Genomic DNA, 17527 nt, shown 5'->3' with positions numbered 1-17527 from the left:
AATAAAAATGGTGTCACGGCAGTTACAAATGACCGCTTAATGGCAGGGAATTTATAACGGCATTCGTTTTGCGACGGCTGAAAAGCGCCGCTAAATGCTGGGAAGCATACAATATGCTTATATTGCGGCAGTTCGAAACCGCCACCAAATTCAAAATTTCCATTATAATTTTAGCTTTTTTTTATTTTGCCTCTTTTAAAACAGTATGTTTAAAACAAATAAGAATTCAAACCAAATTATATATATGCATAAAGAGATTGTCATAAATACATGATTCAATATAAAGAAAAATTTCATAATTTAAAAAAAATAAACATAAAGCACTAAACCAACTTAAATTCAATAGTGTCTAATAACATTGATTGAAAGTCATTATTTTTGTTGCGAGTCATGCTTGCCAAATAAAGATGGCCTTGCGTGCAACGAGGTCGATGACTGCCCAAATAATCCAGCGCTACAGCAACGTCAGTGGGCAAATTGCCTCTTTGCTATTGGATTATATATCCCAAAACCTTCTCTATCGACTGTCTCTTTGCCTGTTTTTCTTCTATCTTAGTAGTCAATTCTGCAATCCTCCTCTCATACTCTTGATTTGGCTCACTAGAACCCGACAATTGTCCAACAGCGTTACCAAATACTTGGGTGGAACATGGTCCAGCACCTAAGGCACGAACTCGTCCAGGGTACTCTTTTCCAAGAACTTGTGCTAGCGAATCATTTTGTGAAAGGTGCTTAGAGAATTCATCCTACCTCTCAACATTCGCAATTACTTCCTGCAAGTATACAAGAAATTGGAAAGGCGTGATTTAAAATTAGCACGATATATACAATAATCTAAGTTTAAAATTTTCAGACATTACTTACACTAACAACACGCGCATCGGAATGGATATACGAGCCATTTTTTCCTACGAGTGATGATAAACTCTCCTCTACTAACGGACCTTCCTTGTTCTTTTTTATATCATTGATATCAACACAATTATGTAAATAACAACACCATATTCAGGAAGATTAATCAAAATCTCAATGCAAATAATTACTTATTACTTTGTCTTTTTTTCTTGCCAATGTTTTGGAGTTCTCAGTATGTGTGTTAAATTGCTTGCCCCAATTTATAGTGTTTTGTTTTCACTTTTTCTATGAATAAATAACAGAACAAATATAAATGAGAATTGAATGTTGAATATAAAATATAAGGGGTATGTATACACATTATGTTTTTTGTGGAAATAATAAAAATTACCAAGACTTACCTTTGTTTCTTCCTTCTGGCAATATTCAAGGAACCGTTTTCATTCATTTTTTTCTATTCTTTGTAACACTTATGATACAAATTGTGTCTTGTATCTTTCCAGTTCTTTCCTATTCTTTACATAATTTCGCGCTTTATTTTTCCTCCGACATCATCCTCATAATGAAAGACTCACTGCAATCAGTTACCATTGTCATTAACCAAAAACCAACTAACAAGCATAAGATTGGTAATTTGAAGAATATCCACAACCATTATAGGCTACTTTAAATTGAAAAAAGTTTAACACTCAAATCCAATAAAAAGAGTCGCAATTACGTATAAGATAGAAGTACTGAAATAAACATGTAGAAAACAAAATTTGAAAATTTAACCAGTCATATAATTTACCTATGCAAAAACTCTTACGCAAAAAAAAAAAAATTGAATACTAAAATTGCTTAAAATGTTAAGCTAAAAGATGTACCTTAATCATGTAGTATGCATGTTCTTTCTTAACTTTGTTCACGTGCTTCCAGGTCTCTTCACATATGAAAAACTGGAAATAGTCAACACCCAAACTCCCTACAAAACCACTGAATAAACCAGCTGCCTGACCAATTCTTGTATATCTCTATTAAATGGGAGTATTATATTTGTATTGGAGGAAGTGCTATAGCCTCCTTCACGCTCAGCTTAGACCCTTTACACACGCCGTCCTCTAAAAAGTGCATGAAAAAAAATTACTAGCTAATCATTGCACAAAAGAAAAATAGAAGTAAAGGACTTTCAAAATAACTATTTAAAAAATTAGGAAGAAAAAAAAGTATACCAATGATAGTAACATTCTTTGCGTTTATCGTCATTGTTCTGACCTTCAGCTTCCTGGACAGCAAATAAGTCATCAATGTGGTCATCAAACGACAGCACTTCATCCGCCTCCGGGTCGTAATCCTCATCCTCTAATTGATGATCAACCACTTCATCGCAATGCCGAGTCTCTGTGCGTTCTGTGGGAGTTTGAGGGTCATTAACTGTACTTGACGGCGCAAACTTTTTATCGTTGCGCGGTGGACAAAACGGTTCATTGATACGAGATGTCGGAGCTCTATTAGCTGAGGACGAAAATGGAGAAGCTCTATCACATAGTTGCTCATGTGATATCTGAGCTCCTCTAGTCATGGATCCAACCTTTATGAAATCATTTAGAATTATATTGAACAAAAAGCATTAATATTGAATATTAATTGAATTTATAAATTAATAATTTTCAATAAAAAATTTACAACATGGCTGAATGATACAATTGAAGGCTACATAATTTTAACATAAGATTACGTAATGAAATGATAACCACGAACACTTACCATAGTCTCCTCAGTTTTGGCATTAATTCCAACATCTTTCGGAGATTTCTGTATAATGCTGTACCGTGGTTTCCTAGGCATTCTTACAAACCTTTACAGAAAACAATATTACTAGAAAAATATTAGCACAACAACAATTTAAAAAAACCATTAAAAATGATTCATAGACAAATATTAATGTTACAAAGAAAAGCAAGCATAACGTATTTGTTATAAATAGAAATATAAGGAGCCAACTTAGGTCGATGTCTACTTCATAACGATCAAAATTCTGCTGGCTTTAAATAAACCTCTCAAAATCAAAATGAGCAATTAGATAAATGAGAGCAAGATTCATCAATTCAAAAACTGATGATAATCTTGTCTAAACAAGTGATTCAACCGTTGCAACCTATAATTAAAAATAAAGAAAATATTTTAGAATAAACTCTGATCCGTCATCTTATAGTTCGGTCTTTATTGAAGTTTTTTTGTTTGCTACCGCCAATAAAATCGTAGTTTTGAACAATATATATGTACAAAGCCTTTTTTTCTATAGTGGAGATAGTCGCACGTAATGACAGATCACGACCATATTACTAAAAGCTTGGGGGTAAAAACGGATTTCGTTCGAGTGCCCGAAAATAATATTCTAAAGCTTTGGTATGTTCTCCGTTACTTATGTGAATAAGGCCTATGTTATAAATAAAGTATATAACTTCGATCATAGGGATCAATTTTAGCCTCATAATAATTCTATAAAGCATCTGCATAATTTCCTTCAGATTGCGCCGACATCCGTTACGGTCGTCATTCAGTTCAAAGAATCTCAGCTCCAGAACCGTACGTGATATTTTCGCTTAATACTAAAAATTTATAATTGAAGCATATGAGGCTGCATTAATCAGGGATACACGACATAAGGAATTTTTTTATTTGTAAACTTCACCTTCAACAAGCGTCGATTTTTTCCATTTTTTTTACAAATAAAATAATGTGTCTTTCTCATAAGACTGAGATCGGTAAAAAAAATAATCAAATCGCACCATCTCTGTAAGTAATAAGTAAATGCCTCCTTTCCTCTCGAGGTCGTCGGAATTATTTGTAATAAGATATTGGCTACAATAGAATATTAGATTGACTCTTGTGTTTGGACACAGAATATTTTTGTAGAAAGAGAAGGGAAAAGATTAGTGTTTGAGATAGGTGATCTTCTACCTATTGGTGTACCCTTATTTATATACGGAAAAGCTCTGCATACAAGCCATTAGGGCTTGTATGCTTTACAAGTTCATTAAACAATAAAACCAAAATGCGCGCTGCTCCACATACGTTGATTACACGCGCTATATAAGATCCCGCGTATATCTAACTACCAAATTTAAAATATTTGTTTCCTTCTTCGTTTTCGTTATTTTGAGATTTAGTTGTTCTTCATCTCGCGCGTCTTTCCTCCTTCTTCTCCATCGTTATTTTCCTCTCCTTTTCTCACTGGTATGTTCTTCGTTTACGTTACCTTTTTCTCTCTCTGCAACTCGAGCTTCGTTTTCTATTTTGATTTGTTGTTTTCTGAAATCAAAGTTTGAACTCGTTTTGAAGATAATGGATCATTCAACCTCAGATTGTCAGCTGAATCCAGGCGAAGTGGATTATGAATTTGAATCTAACGAAGTTCCTGAGGTTTGATTTACATAGGATTAGTATGAATTTTCTTTCAGTAATTTGTATAGCATTGTGTAGTTGAAAAATTACTGAACATTGACTGTGAAACTAACACGTTAACATGAATCTGTCGATTCAATGTATTAGTTGTGATTAATTATCTGGAATTTGTAGCAGACGCTCGGGTGTAGATCAGGTCTTTTTTGGGTGTATTTTTGCTAGAAGTGTGGGTGTATTTACACTTTACTGGTTTTTTGTTATTTTAATTGAGTTGTTGTTGTTCATGTGTATTATATCAGACATGATTGGGTGTGTTTTTAGTTGTTGACATGGTGTATTCTGCAGCCTGTGTATTTACAGTTTATGGCTTTAAAGGTCATTCTGTAGTTGAGTTGTTGCGGTTTGGGTGTATCATATTAGACATGATTGGGTGTATTTGAATCATATCTATGGGTGTATTCACAGTTCTGACACGGTGTATTGTGCAGCCTCTCTCAGTTGTTGATGACGAGCTTGTTCCGAAGGTTGGAATGACCTTTACCACCCTTGAAGATGCTGAAAAATTTTACAGGAACTACGCCAAGGCTGCAGGTTTCTCTACAAGAGTTCGGTGCACAAATAGGAAGGGAAACGAGATTAAGAATCAACTGATTACATGTAGCAGAGAGGGAAAATGGAAATCTAAAATATCTCCGACCGAGAAGACCAATCCGATAGCCGGTTTAAACTGTCCAGCAAGAATTTATATACACACATTGAAGGATGTCGGTGCTTGGATCATTTCAAAGGTTGTGCTGGATCATTCACACTCCTGTTGTCCAAGTAAAGCAGAGATGCTCAAACAGCACAGGGAACTAAGCATGTCCATTCATCGTACGATAGAGAATAACGAGGAGGCCGGTATCAGACCAAGCAAAACCTACCAATCATTTGTTGCGGCTGCCGGGGGCCACCGCGAGTTAAATTTTATCGAAAAGGACGTGAGGAATTACATTACCAGGGAAGTGCGGAATGTTTCTGAACAAGAAGATGCAAAGGAATTCGGGAAATATTTGTTAAGAATGAAAGAGAAGAATCCGAATTTCTTTTTTGAGCTCGAACTCGAGGAGGATCAATCGATTAAGCTGGCTTTTTGGGCCGATGCAAGAAGCAGAGCTGCCTTTGAGTATTTCGGAGACGTCATTTCATTCGACACCACCTATAATACAAACAGGTAACAAACTGCCCCTGTTTATGATGCTAAATTAATTTATTTTTACGAATCCGCAGCAGAGGTGTATATTGGCTGTTTCATTGGGTGTATACGAAGCATTTGTTGGGGTGTACCTAATGATTTTGCATTCTGGACTATGGTAATTTGTTTCAGGTATAATTTGGTCTGTGGTTCTTTTGTCGGGGTGAATCACCACGGTCAGTCAACACTTCTCGGATGCTCTTTGATGAAGAACGAAGAAATTGAATCATTCAAATGGTTATTTCAATGCTGGCTTCGTTGCATGGGAGGAAACGCTCCGAAAGGGTTTCTCACCGATCAGTGTGCATCAATGAAAAGGGCTTTAGAGGCCTGTATGCCAACAACAGTTCATCGTTGGTGTATTTGGCACATCATGAAGAAGATTCCAAGCAAATTAAACGGGTACAAGGGACATGCTGATATCGAACAAGAAATGAGCCAAGTTATTTGGAACTCTCACAGCAAAGACTCATTCGATAGGAATTGGAATGATTTTCTGCTGAATTTTGGTCTTGCGGACAACAAGTGGCTTTCAGGTAATGTCTTTTTAAAATCTGCAGCAGAGGTGTATATTGCATGTCCCCTCGGGTGTATTTATAGTCTATGTTTGGGTGTATTATGCAGATCTGTACGAACACCGTCACATATGGGTTCCTATCTATCTGGATCACCACTTCTGGGCAGGGATGAGAAGCACACAAAGGAGCGAGAGTATGCATTCATTTTTTAACAAGTATATCACCCAGAACAGCTCGTTTATTCAGTTCGTCAAACAATACGATAATTGCCTCAGAAGCAGGGAGCAAGCAGAGAGAGAATCAGATGCTGCAGATTTTCATACGGTCATACCGTGTGCAACCAAATCCTCCATTGAAGCTCAGTTTCAAGATGCGTACACTCATGCAAAGTTTAGGGAAGTCCAAGCGCAACTCAGAGGAAAGGCGAATTGCATCACCAGATTAAAGAATTCCGCTCTAGGCTATTCAGTATATGAAGTCGGAGAACAAGTTTCCAGCTCAATATTCAACAAGTTCGTGGTTACTTACGACTCAGTTGCAGCCAAAGTAAAATGCCAATGCTTATTATTCGAGTCGAGAGGGATACTGTGCCGTCACGCACTAAGCGTGTTAAGCTTCGAACAAGTAAGCCAAGTGTCCCCTAGATATATACTGGAACGATGGAGCAAGAAGGTAAAGAGGCGACATACACACATCAAGAGCAGCCACGACGAGCCACTGATGGAGCCAAGAAGCAAGAGGTTCGACCAATTGGTTTTTCGTTCGCAAAATATTTGCGAATTTGCATCCGAATCGGAGGAGCTGACTGCAATTCTGCACCGTGCGTACGATAACGTCATTGCCGAGATGGAATCTTTAAAAGCCAAAAGGAAGGGGACATCTTCTTTATCCCACGAAAACGCCAACTTGGAATCCGTTAACGAGCTTCAAAGCACGCCAAGGATTCGAACAAGAGGACGTCCAAAAAATAGGCTAGGTTCAAAGTTGGACAAACAGATCACAAATGCCACAAAGAAGAAGAAGACGAGAGTTTTAAGCGAGGTAAAAGTAATGTTCTTTAAATTTGTGGCGATTGAGTTTATTTTTCTCGTTAATAGTTTAGCTAATGTGTGAGTGTTATATTCAGATAAACCTGTTTGATGCTGCATCAGCGGTGCATTCAAATTCCAGCCAATATCAAGCACACGTTATGAATTATCAGTTCAGGGTACTAGGAGCAGGGGATAACTCTTTGGGTGTATAGTTTTAGAGAATATGGGTGTAAAAGAACTGTTCTTTTGGGTGTATTTTTGTTCATTGACAATTTACATATAGATATATATATAGATACATATAGAACAAAAGCTGTAAAAATTCGCAGGTTATGGGTGTATATTTGATTTGATGTTTTTCTTCATATTTTAGTACATGTAATTCATACATTTTAAATACAGCACAGATAGTTTGGGTGTATATTTTATGCAATCTTGGGTGTATTATTAGGCCTGCGTTGGGTGTAACAGTTTACAATTTGCGTTTATATATGTCTTGATTTTTTCCTTCATATTTTACCACCTGTAATACAGCTTTTGAATACAACACAGACAGTTTAACAGCACAGATAGTTTAACTATGGAAAAAAATATACATGCAATAGAAGTTGTTGATAAATGGCAAATATTTACATCATTTGTTCAATTTACAAACTACCCAGCAGTTGGATTACGCAGTTTCTATATCAGCAGAATTTATCTGACAAAACGGACTCAATAATACAGAGGATGGCTTCGACAGCCTTATAGCACTACTCTCTCTAATTGCCCGATCTCTCTGTTTATTCATCTCACTGAATAGTATCCGGGAAGCATACTCCACTCTATAGTGGTCCACCTCCTCCTACAATTAAAAAGTATATTCTGTTTAAACAGCAATATTAATTCAGTAAAGTAATACAGAGTTATATAGTTCTAAAGACAGTTACCTGTTTCCAATTATCCCATTTATACTTCTCCTTTTTAATGTTTTCCGGCTCAATTAACTCAAGCCACTTCATAACGTAGATAGCGCAGTAATAGCTGAAAACGAAGAAAATAGATTACAAATCTCATTTAGGAAAGTTTAATGTTCAGAGTCACAAATTTATACCTTGTTTTTTGGCCTGATATTGTAACATATGATGCTTTAATTTCCTTCTCCTTCTCGTCTTTCTCCAGAGGTTCCCCGCCGGCATATGCTCTCAATCTTGAAAATACATATCCCTTAAATACCAAAACAAATCAGTAATACACCCGAATGAATGCACAAGATACACCCAACTGAATGGACAACATACACCCAACACAACTAACGAAATAGACTTATCTATTAAAGTAAAGAAGACAGAGGCAACTTACAATGAATTTATTAATCTACTTTCTCTCTTCGCTTGGAGCTTTTTTGTGTAGCGGGTCAAGTATATGACATTTCCGCTTCGTTGTATTTATCAGCCATAACCACCAATGCCCCGAGTGGCAAACAGGTGCAAAAATCTGAAGGATTGCCACATTTCAACAGTGCGTTATTTTATTTGGCATATAAGTAAATAAGCGTACTAACAAATTTAGCAAACAAAAACTTACATATGGATGTGAAGTTAATTTTTTTCTATCTATGAAGGGAATAAAACTCGGTTAGCCTTCCACTCTGAATTCCTTATTCGTTTTCGGTGATATGAATTCCCAATTTGGGTGATCCAAAAGTGCCATGCTCTGCAAGAATTGCGAAACAAGAAATGAAATACTGAAAATACACAACTTACACCCAATCGAACGTAAAAAATACACCCAATTCAATACAAAAAATGCACCCAAAGTTCGTAGAAGTAACACTTACCACAATATCGGGGAGGAGACAGTATATTTGTTCTTGAAACCTCTTTTCATTTTTCTGGTTGAGGATGAGGCAGATGGCAGATACAATCTAGAAATATATGCCGAAATCAATTTTACATTAATAAACATTGCAGTTGACTTTGGTGTAAAAACATTAATGTTATTCTAATATTACCTGAGATTCTATATCACTTTTTGCCTGGAGGGATGCAAGGTGCATACTCATCAAAATGTATTCATCTTGGGCAATGAGAGTGCACATCTCCTCATACTCGTTAGTATTGCCATCTGTGTCTTCCTTCAGTCTCGTCCCCCAGATGTAGCACTTTTGTTTCATATCATCCGTAATCTAATTTATTGCCCCAGGAGTTTCAAACTTCGCAGAACTTTCTCCCCCAGTCTCCCTCTGAATTTGTGGACTTTTGTTTTTTCCCTTCGCCGCACTGCTTGCTATTTTTTGGACCAAATCGTCCAATTATTCTAGCAAATTTGCAGTTTCAAGAGATTTTGCCCTTTTTGTCTCCTGCGTTGACGCCCCCTCCTGGCTTGAATCAGTCAATCCAAGGCTGAATGATGGCACCCCTGGATCTGTTTTAGGAACATAGGTTGCTGTCTGTGCCATCATCAACAGGGCAGCAGCGTCTTCTGCGGCTGGATGACTGCGTCATCATGTATAAGAATAAGAATAAGAATAAGAATATACAGATGATAAGCAAAGATTGATTTTAGTCTGATGAACTTACATTTTAGTTGGAGCTGGGGGAATCGTGGGTGTGGTCTCTTGAAGTTGTTTGGGAGTTTCAGGAGTGCTGCACAGTTACAAAAAATTAATCATGGCGTAAAAAAAACTAATCATGAACAATATACACCCAAACTGTTAGCAAATATACACCCAAACTCTAAACAAATATACACCTAATACTATTTCTTACGTTTCTGTAGTCCCTTCAATCTGTAGCATAGGGGTTGGTTCAAAATCTGTCTCAGTAAAATATGAAATATTTAAAATCTGTCACCTTTTTCAAAATACATAATAACTAAATAACACATTTTTCAAACAAGATATGAAATATTTAAAAATAAAAGTTCTCACCTTTAATCAAAGAAATCACAGTTGTTGGATGATCAATTACTGCCAACTATTTCCATCATGAAAAAGCTTCCGCAACCTAATCAATGCACCAAATTAAAAGACAAATCCAATTAGACAATTTCTAAAAAAAAGAACAATTTAACCTGTCATCAACGTCGGACTTAATAGAACAAAAACACTACAGGAAACGAGCTCTCGCCGTATTATACATGAATAAAAAGGCATGACTTTATTGGATAAATCAATTAAATCCCAAAAATTATCATTAACGCTGTCAAATTTACTAAAAAAAATACAAAACTAACGCTAAATTTCATATTCTAATTGATAACTTATATAGTATCAAATGCTTAAAGGCTACTAGTACAAGGATGAGCAAGTTCTTTGACTTTTATAGTTATAAGTTATGACTTCACTTTTTATTTTTTTAACAACAGCAGAAATATTCATCATACACAGCCACATATATATATATATATATATATATATATATATATATATATATATATATATATATATATATATCAACGGACTAAGAAAGAGTAAGAGTCGAAGAGAAAGAAAGAAAAAGGTAGAATGGGACAGTACGAACCTCACAACTTACATGAAAGATATGGCGATGGATGTGAGAACACAGAACGGCGCTGCAGATCTCACAAGAATGTTTTAGGGTTTGTTAAAGTCTTCATTAAGTTGCTTTTATAGCTGGTGGAGTGGAGGATAAAATTGGAATAATAAAATGCTGTAAAAAGATAAAATTAAAAAATAAAATTATCCATTTTTTACCCATGATATTTTTAATTGAATAGCATGCCTAAAATGATATTTAAATTTTGAGTATATACTCATTTTGGTTCTCAAAAAATTTCAAACTGAATACTTTAGTCCCTAACTAAAATTAATTACTCGATTGGTTCCTAACAATTAATTCCGTCAGTCACTTAGGTTCTTTACTCCGTTAACTCTAACGGAGAACAAAATAATCCCTGACAACTCTGATAGGGGACAAAATGGTCACTGACAACTCTAACAAGGGACAAAATGATCCCTGACCCCTTTATTCGAAAACGACACTGTTCTTCCCCAATTTTTATCATATCTCGCATAATCCTAACATTCATACTCTCCTTCTTTATCTTCACAGTCTTTTTTTCCATCTTTTCCTTCCTCCTCTTTAACTCCAAGATTAAGCTATGGTATAATTGTCACACGTATCGCACCTATTTCAACATATCATGAACCACACACTTCCTAAATCTCTGCACTTCACCCACCAAAAGCATCCACTTCCACGTCTTCGATAACATCACCTCCAACCCCGACACGTCCACGACATCCTCAAGACCAAGTTCCACAACTACTCCAAGAACACGCCTTTCTCCACTCTCCAGCAAGCAATATAGATTGTTGGACATTAGGACATCATGAGAAGATTCTCCTTCGACATCATATGCAAATTCTCATTTGAAATAGACACTGAGTGCTTCATTCATTCTTTTCCAGAGTCCAAGTTGGCAGACAGCTTTGACCTCGCATCCAAGCTATCAGTACAACGAGCAAAGTCGTCGTTGCCGCTCATATGGAAACTGAAGCGATTACTGAACATTGGTTCAGAGAAGAAGCTAAAGGAAGCGATCAAAGTGGTGGACAATGTGGTCATGGAGATGATAGGGCAGAGGAAGAGGGAGATGACAACGACAACGACGGGTTTTAACAAATCAGACTTGCTGTCTAGATTCATGGGATCCATCGAAGACGATAACTAGTTGAGAGACATAGACATTAGTTTCCTGAGTATGAATTAGTTGAGAACAAGTTGAGGATTTTTTTCTTGTGAACATTAAATTTATAGAGTGTGCATTGTGTAGTTTGAAGTTACAGTGTTAGACTGCTAGTGTTATGCGAGATATGATAAAAATTGGGAGAGAACAGTGTCGTTTTCGAATAGAGGAGATCATGAACCATTTTGTCCCCTGTTAAAGTTGTCGGGGACTATTTTGTCCTCCGTTAGAGTTAACGGAGTAAAGGACTTAAGTGACTGACGGAATTAATTGTTAGGGACCAATCGAGTAATTAATTTTAGTTAGGGACTAAAGTGTCCAGTCTGAAATTCTTTGAGGACCAAAATGAATATATACTCTTAAATTTTTGACACTTATTTAATTAGATTAATAAAATAATTATTAAATTAATAAATTAGATAATTATCCTAAAAGTTAACACTAATAACAATATAACAATATAATATAAAAAAAATTTTAATAATTATTTTTATAATATCAATATTTAAGTAATTTTAATTATTATTTTTAATTAATATTATATATTTTATAATTGAGATTAACACTTAAAATCACTAAAACAATAGACAGTAGTAATAAAACGGTTAAAATTCTTTCTTATACTATATAACACTATCATAGTAAGAGTAAGAAACATTATGTATTAGTACTAGGGTCTCAACTGCACATCTCTTGTATTGTTTTCTATTTTTATATGATCATGTAACTTGTTAAATTAAATTTTGAAAATATGTAAATATAACTGATAAGAAAAGTAAGCACCCAAAAAATGGCTTAATAGTAGTGAATTTGTAGCTGAAATATATCCTATGATTTATTATTTGTGTAATTTTTTACTTAAAATTCAAAATTTGGAAAAAAAAATAAAAAACTTGAAAATCTAATTTTTTTTATTAATGGACTTAAAAATGATTAAAAAAATAATTATTTCATAGCAATATAAATTAGAGTAGTGAATTCTATTACACAAACACAGAAAAACAATTTTTGTATAGAAATACAAATTTAATATTTATAAAAATCATTATTCTATTATGACAAATTTTATTAATCTATTATGAAATATTTGATGATTTTTATTACTAATTAATATATATAGGAAAAATTATTTGAAGCATTATATATAAATATATATATTGATTGATTTTATAACTAAATTTTTATATTTACGGAATATCTTTGTAAAACAATAGCATATAATAGGATTTGGGAAAAAAAAGAGTATTGAATAAATATAAGTTAGATGTTGACATAAAAATATGTTAAATGAGTTAGGTGAGGATAGATAACACCTAATAATTAAAGCTACGTTTGGAAGAGAAATTGAAACTGAAAGACAGAAACTAAATTAAATATTTGTATTATGTTTGGTATAAAATATACAGAATTAAATTATATCTCAATATCCTGTTTAATTTAAGATAAATACAATTGTAAAAATAAACAAAATTACTAAAGTACTTTTTTTTCCTTCTCCTTTCTCCTCTTCTTTTATTTTTTTCTCCTAAAATTTCTTGGTTGTTAACTTGTTATTAACATCCTTCAGTTTTTAAATATTTTCCATTAAAATAAAGTAAAAGGCATAGAAGAGATAGTTAAGACAACACAATTCAAATGCCTTTTGTTCAAATTCTAATATATCTAAAAGGTCTCAATCCATCACTACCGCCAGATGGAATCCTTGAATCAATGATCAAACACATATTATACCCACTTATATTCCACTATTTGTGTTGTTCTTGGTGGCGTTCATAGCTTTCTCAACCCTTCATATAGCATTCACCAAATCTATGATAACAAGCTGATATAATTTTTCACGCAAAAAAAAAAAAAAAAGAAAAAAAAAAGAAAAAACAATGTAGGTTCTTATTGAAGTCATAAAATGATCTTATTGAAGTCATAAAATGAAAGGCTTCTCATAGTTGATGAAGGTCACCCAAATATCTGGGAAAAAGGAATAGACAACAAAGAAGAAGAGGAGGGCTGGAGGGGAAAGAAAACCAAAAGCAAAGAAGAAGAATGAGAATGAGGATAATTTTGGAAATAAATATTATTAAGACTTCAGTCTCCTGTATCTCTAAAATATTAAAAGTCTCTACCACCAAGCACAATAATGAGTCTAAGGGCCAGTTTGACTAAACTTCTTAAATAAGTTCTTTTGAAAAAAGAGTTTAAAATATAAGGACTTTTATTAATATTAACTTTTAAATAAGTTATTTTGAGTTTGGAAAGTTATTATGGAAGTCATTGTTTTAAAATTATACATTAAATAAAAGTGATAAAATAGCTTTTGAAAATAGGAGAAGTCATATTTTTTAACTTTTTCAAAAACTCTTAAATAACTTTTTGAAAAGTTAAAAGTTTATCTAAAAATTTGTACCAAACATATTAATGTAATTTTTTATAAGTCAAAAGTTGAAAAAAGTAACTTTTTGTCCAAACGGGCTCTAAATCTTCCAATCAGAGCCTCTGAAAACAAACACTAACAATTGCTACGTAAGAGTCTATGTGTATCTGCAATGCACCTTTCATCATAAATCAAATCCATACAATCCTAACAAAAAAGCTACCAAAATTTTTTAAACCCCTTTTTCTAATTCTAATTTTATTCCTAAATCCAATCCATTTCTAACCTTTGGTAAACTCCACTCTACTGCCACAAAGCGATAAATTTTGCTTGACTCTCGATGCCATGTGAGAAGAAAGAAAAACACGAAGAGTCTAGACTACATGATGAAGATTAGTTTATACAAGCATGATGAAATATATGCATATAAATTACATTATATATACAATTAATTATCATATCATTAACTGATTCAATAATATCCTAAATACACTTAATGAAAGAAGCTAACAACCTTGAACTGCTATTACTGTATTCCTTCTCAGTTCTCACCCAATTATGCAGTTGAAGTGCCAGCAGAATCTTTCATCATGCAGTTGAACTGATTCATGCTCTGCTGCAAATGACAATACAGTCGACAAGAGCTCCTTTCTAGATGGTAGCTGTTCTGAAGATGAAGGAGAAACCAGACGCATAAATGGCAACCATATTGCTGCGGGAATTTGACAAGAATCAGATGCCCCTCTTGCCTCTTGGACTGGTTTACTTACGTTGTTATCCACATGAGAGCTACCTTGTAAACCAGTTGAAGCATATCATTCATTGAAGCTTTCCCTGTAAAAACTCAATTTTATACTTTCTGCCGCGGATTGATTTTTACCAGAAATCTCACTGGAGACTAAATCAGTCTGTGGTACCCTTCCTTTTGTTGCATCTTTTAAGGTTGAACTAGTATGATCAAGCAAACTGAAACTTATATTCTGGAGCAGATCAATACTATTTTCCCCATTTACAAGGGAGTTAATAGAACTCTTAAAACTGCACACAGGATCTTTCCCAAAAGCAAGAAAGTTAATTCCCTTTGGAATTTCCACCAAGGTTTGATTTGTTCCAGATGTACTATGTACTTTGGTCAGAAGAGGATGAACCAACTTTGGTCGTGCCTTCCTTTGGCGTAGTAGGAGAAGGCAACAATAGCTTTGCAACATCGACGGAGCTAACTCCTTTAGATGCAAGCTTAAGCTGTTTCTGTACCGTGTTTGTTGCTTTATGTTCCGAATTGATGTCAGAATGAACTCTTGGAGGAATGATCAAATGGTTTTGTTGGATAGAACTACAGCCATGAATGTTAGGTGGCATGTTGGAATTTGTGTTTCCTGAAAAGTGTGGAGATTTCATTCCTAGGTTGTGAACCCTTGAAGGTGTAGCAAAATCTTCTTTTGGCTGGTAACTGGATCAATAAAGCCCATTTTAAGTGAGAATAATTAAAATTATAATAATACACATACATGCATCTGAAAATACCGATTGATAACTATTGAGATTCAAAAACGAGAAAGGCTTTTAAAATGCGTGTTTCAACTTTCAACTACATAGGAGAGGCTAAATTACATAGACACTAAGTATTAAACAATGAAATATATATGAACATACAATTTCACTAAAAACATAATGCAAGAACCTTGGGAGGAGTTTAAGAGTAATCTTAAACGGGACTGTCCCTCTATTTAGGCCGTTCCTTGTTTTGTTTGTTTTGTTTTTCTTTGTTTAATTTATTTCAGTCACCAAAAAAAAATAATGCAAGAAACCACAAACACACAGAATAGAAGTAGTATAGTATCATCCAGATGAGCCTAGAATCTCAGATCACAGTTGAAGAGAAGATAGAGGGGAACTAGAAACAAGCAAAGGGAAACAGGGCACTCAATTCTCCCACTTCCTGATTCTGCTTAATTACAAAACTGTCCCTGAACTTCTTGTGCCTGTATACCTGCTGCCCTTTGGGAAATTTTCCTCAAAGCTAACACATAATGCACAACCTAATTATCCTAATTATATATGCTAACAAAAACCTTTGTATTTGGATTGAAATCACAAGCATTTTACAGGAAGAGATATAGGGTGGATGTGGTATCTGGTGCGAAAAAAAGCATGCATTCACCTCTAACACAAAAACCTCCCTCCGAACACAAAGCTAACACAAGGATACTTGAAGAGTTGATGATCAAAAGGGCAGTCATCCCCTTTCATGCAGGAGTGACAAGCGAAAAAGGAGCATGGCTGCAATTTCAAAATCAATATGGTTCAACAGCAGTTAGAAAGTCTAGTTCACAGGATATTTCTCAAATCCTGAAATGTCTTGATGACACTTATAGATAAGAAAAGTACCTTTGATTTGGTAGAAGGCACTGAATCATGTGAAAAATGGCACATTGTCACCCTGCCAAATTTTTGTATCAGATGAAGCAAAGGATGCAAAAATAATATGATAATTTTGAATATAAAAATATAGCATGTATTGCATAAATTACAAAAATATACTACTTATAAAATAATGACATAGGCATGCTAATGCACAAATTTACAAGGGTTCATGTCAATTCATGTCAATTCATGTCACATAAAAGAAATACTGGAAATGAGGAAATTTTACAGAATTTCTAACTTAACTTTCTAATATAGAAATCTTGTGTAATACCCTAACTACCAAAGCTCACGCTTCCGGCTGCGCGCCTTTGATAGCTCGGACATTACGACGACTTTTACATTATTTAATACTAAAATATGAGCCTGTTTAAAACTTTAACCGCAATACCGCTCCCAAAAATTCTTTCGTTCAATAACGTACATCCATAAATACCATTCAACTTACAACAACTCATAAAGAGTACATCCATATATATATACATAAATATATATAAATAATATTACAACATAATCCAATACAATTCCTATCCCTCTTACAGAATATATCAAGATAAAGGCGAGGGTACAGTAAACCATAACTAAAACAATACAGAGCATCACAACAACAATTAAATAAGCTCTTCGTAGCTTCTACGCCCATATCCTGAAAGGGGAAAAATGTAGGGGGGTGAGAACATCATCCTCGAAAGGGTTCTCAGTAGAGGGTTTTTAGGAATTACTGTAATAGGATACATGAAGATAATCGCACCAGTGATTCATAACCGTCTTATGCCTCTTTTCAAAAACAACGGTTTACAATGAAAGCAAAGTCGGAAATCTTTCAGAAAGAAGAACCGTTCAATTCTCAAAAACTCAAAAGCCTTTCAAAACGGTTTATCTAAGCGAAACCAAAATAGCCATTCATATTTTATTCCAAACCAGAAACACAAGACCGAAATCAACCATCAGTTCATCTCATTCCAACCACGGCCCTAGGCCCAAACAATCCAACCAACAACCAATCACCACAATCCAA

At 34.5% G+C, this 17527-nt stretch overlaps 2 protein-coding genes and 1 pseudogene across 6 annotated transcripts in view; all 3 read right to left on the bottom strand.

Moving 5' to 3' along the window:
- Positions 1 to 1797: 1797 nt before the first annotated feature.
- Positions 1798 to 2686, bottom strand: LOC110267192 (uncharacterized). The gene is made up of 3 exons (XM_088498233.1): positions 2602 to 2686; positions 2067 to 2425; positions 1798 to 1955 (listed from the first exon to the last, which is right to left on the bottom strand). Coding segments are annotated over exons 1-3 (441 nt in total). The 5' UTR covers positions 2683 to 2686; the 3' UTR covers positions 1798 to 1954.
- A 4896-nt stretch (positions 2687 to 7582) lies between these two features.
- Positions 7583 to 10599, bottom strand: LOC107616558 (uncharacterized). Of its 4 annotated transcripts, none has more exons than XM_088500124.1 (11): positions 10529 to 10599; positions 9937 to 10012; positions 9776 to 9821; positions 9587 to 9652; positions 9019 to 9502; positions 8845 to 8931; positions 8592 to 8720; positions 8367 to 8501; positions 8119 to 8231; positions 7955 to 8048; positions 7583 to 7869 (listed from the first exon to the last, which is right to left on the bottom strand). In XM_088500124.1, the coding sequence occupies exons 5-7, from the start codon at positions 9178 to 9180 to the stop codon at positions 8643 to 8645; spliced, it is 327 nt and encodes a 108-aa protein (XP_088356250.1). In that variant the 5' UTR covers positions 9181 to 9502; positions 9587 to 9652; positions 9776 to 9821; positions 9937 to 10012; positions 10529 to 10599; the 3' UTR covers positions 7583 to 7869; positions 7955 to 8048; positions 8119 to 8231; positions 8367 to 8501; positions 8592 to 8642. The 4 variants fall into 4 exon arrangements, with proteins under 4 accessions (XP_088356250.1, XP_088356251.1, XP_088356252.1 ...); XM_088500125.1 differs by having other exon boundaries at positions 10541 to 10599; XM_088500126.1 differs by lacking the exon at positions 9776 to 9821.
- A 3949-nt stretch (positions 10600 to 14548) lies between these two features.
- The window catches only part of LOC148543851 (uncharacterized), a 30074-nt pseudogene continuing 27095 nt past the window's right edge, over positions 14549 to 17527 (bottom strand). Inside the window, exons 6-8 of the transcript XR_015899568.1 lie at positions 16474 to 16525; positions 16254 to 16365; positions 14549 to 15539 (exon numbers count right to left, since the gene is read on the bottom strand). The product of XR_015899568.1 is annotated as an uncharacterized LOC148543851 (transcript). The remainder of the gene's footprint in view (positions 15540 to 16253; positions 16366 to 16473; positions 16526 to 17527) is intronic.

The sequence above is a fragment of the Arachis ipaensis genome, chromosome B9, assembly GCF_059453495.1.
Source record: "Arachis ipaensis isolate K30076 ecotype BB chromosome B9, ASM5945349v1, whole genome shotgun sequence".
NCBI lineage: Eukaryota > Viridiplantae > Streptophyta > Magnoliopsida > Fabales > Fabaceae > Arachis > Arachis ipaensis.
This window is presented reverse-complemented; position numbering and strand designations above follow the sequence as displayed.

What these genes read in the sequence shown, in the direction of transcription:
- LOC107616558 (XM_088500124.1), bottom strand. Translation starts at nt 9,180, where the DNA reads ATGAAACAAAAGTGCTACATCTGGGGGACGAGACTGAAGGAAGACACA. An exon ending in AAAGTGATATAGAATCTCAG is followed by an intron (nt 8,932 to 9,018) that starts GTAATATTAGAA and finishes ATATATTTCTAG; the next exon opens with ATTGTATCTGCCATCTGCCT. An exon ending in GTCTCCTCCCCGATATTGTG is followed by an intron (nt 8,721 to 8,844) that starts GTAAGTGTTACT and finishes CAATTCTTGCAG; the next exon opens with AGCATGGCACTTTTGGATCA.
- LOC110267192 (XM_088498233.1), bottom strand. Translation starts at nt 2,682, where the DNA reads ATGCCTAGGAAACCACGGTACAGCATTATACAGAAATCTCCGAAAGAT. An exon ending in CCAAAACTGAGGAGACTATG is followed by an intron (nt 2,426 to 2,601) that starts GTAAGTGTTCGT and finishes GATTTCATAAAG; the next exon opens with GTTGGATCCATGACTAGAGG.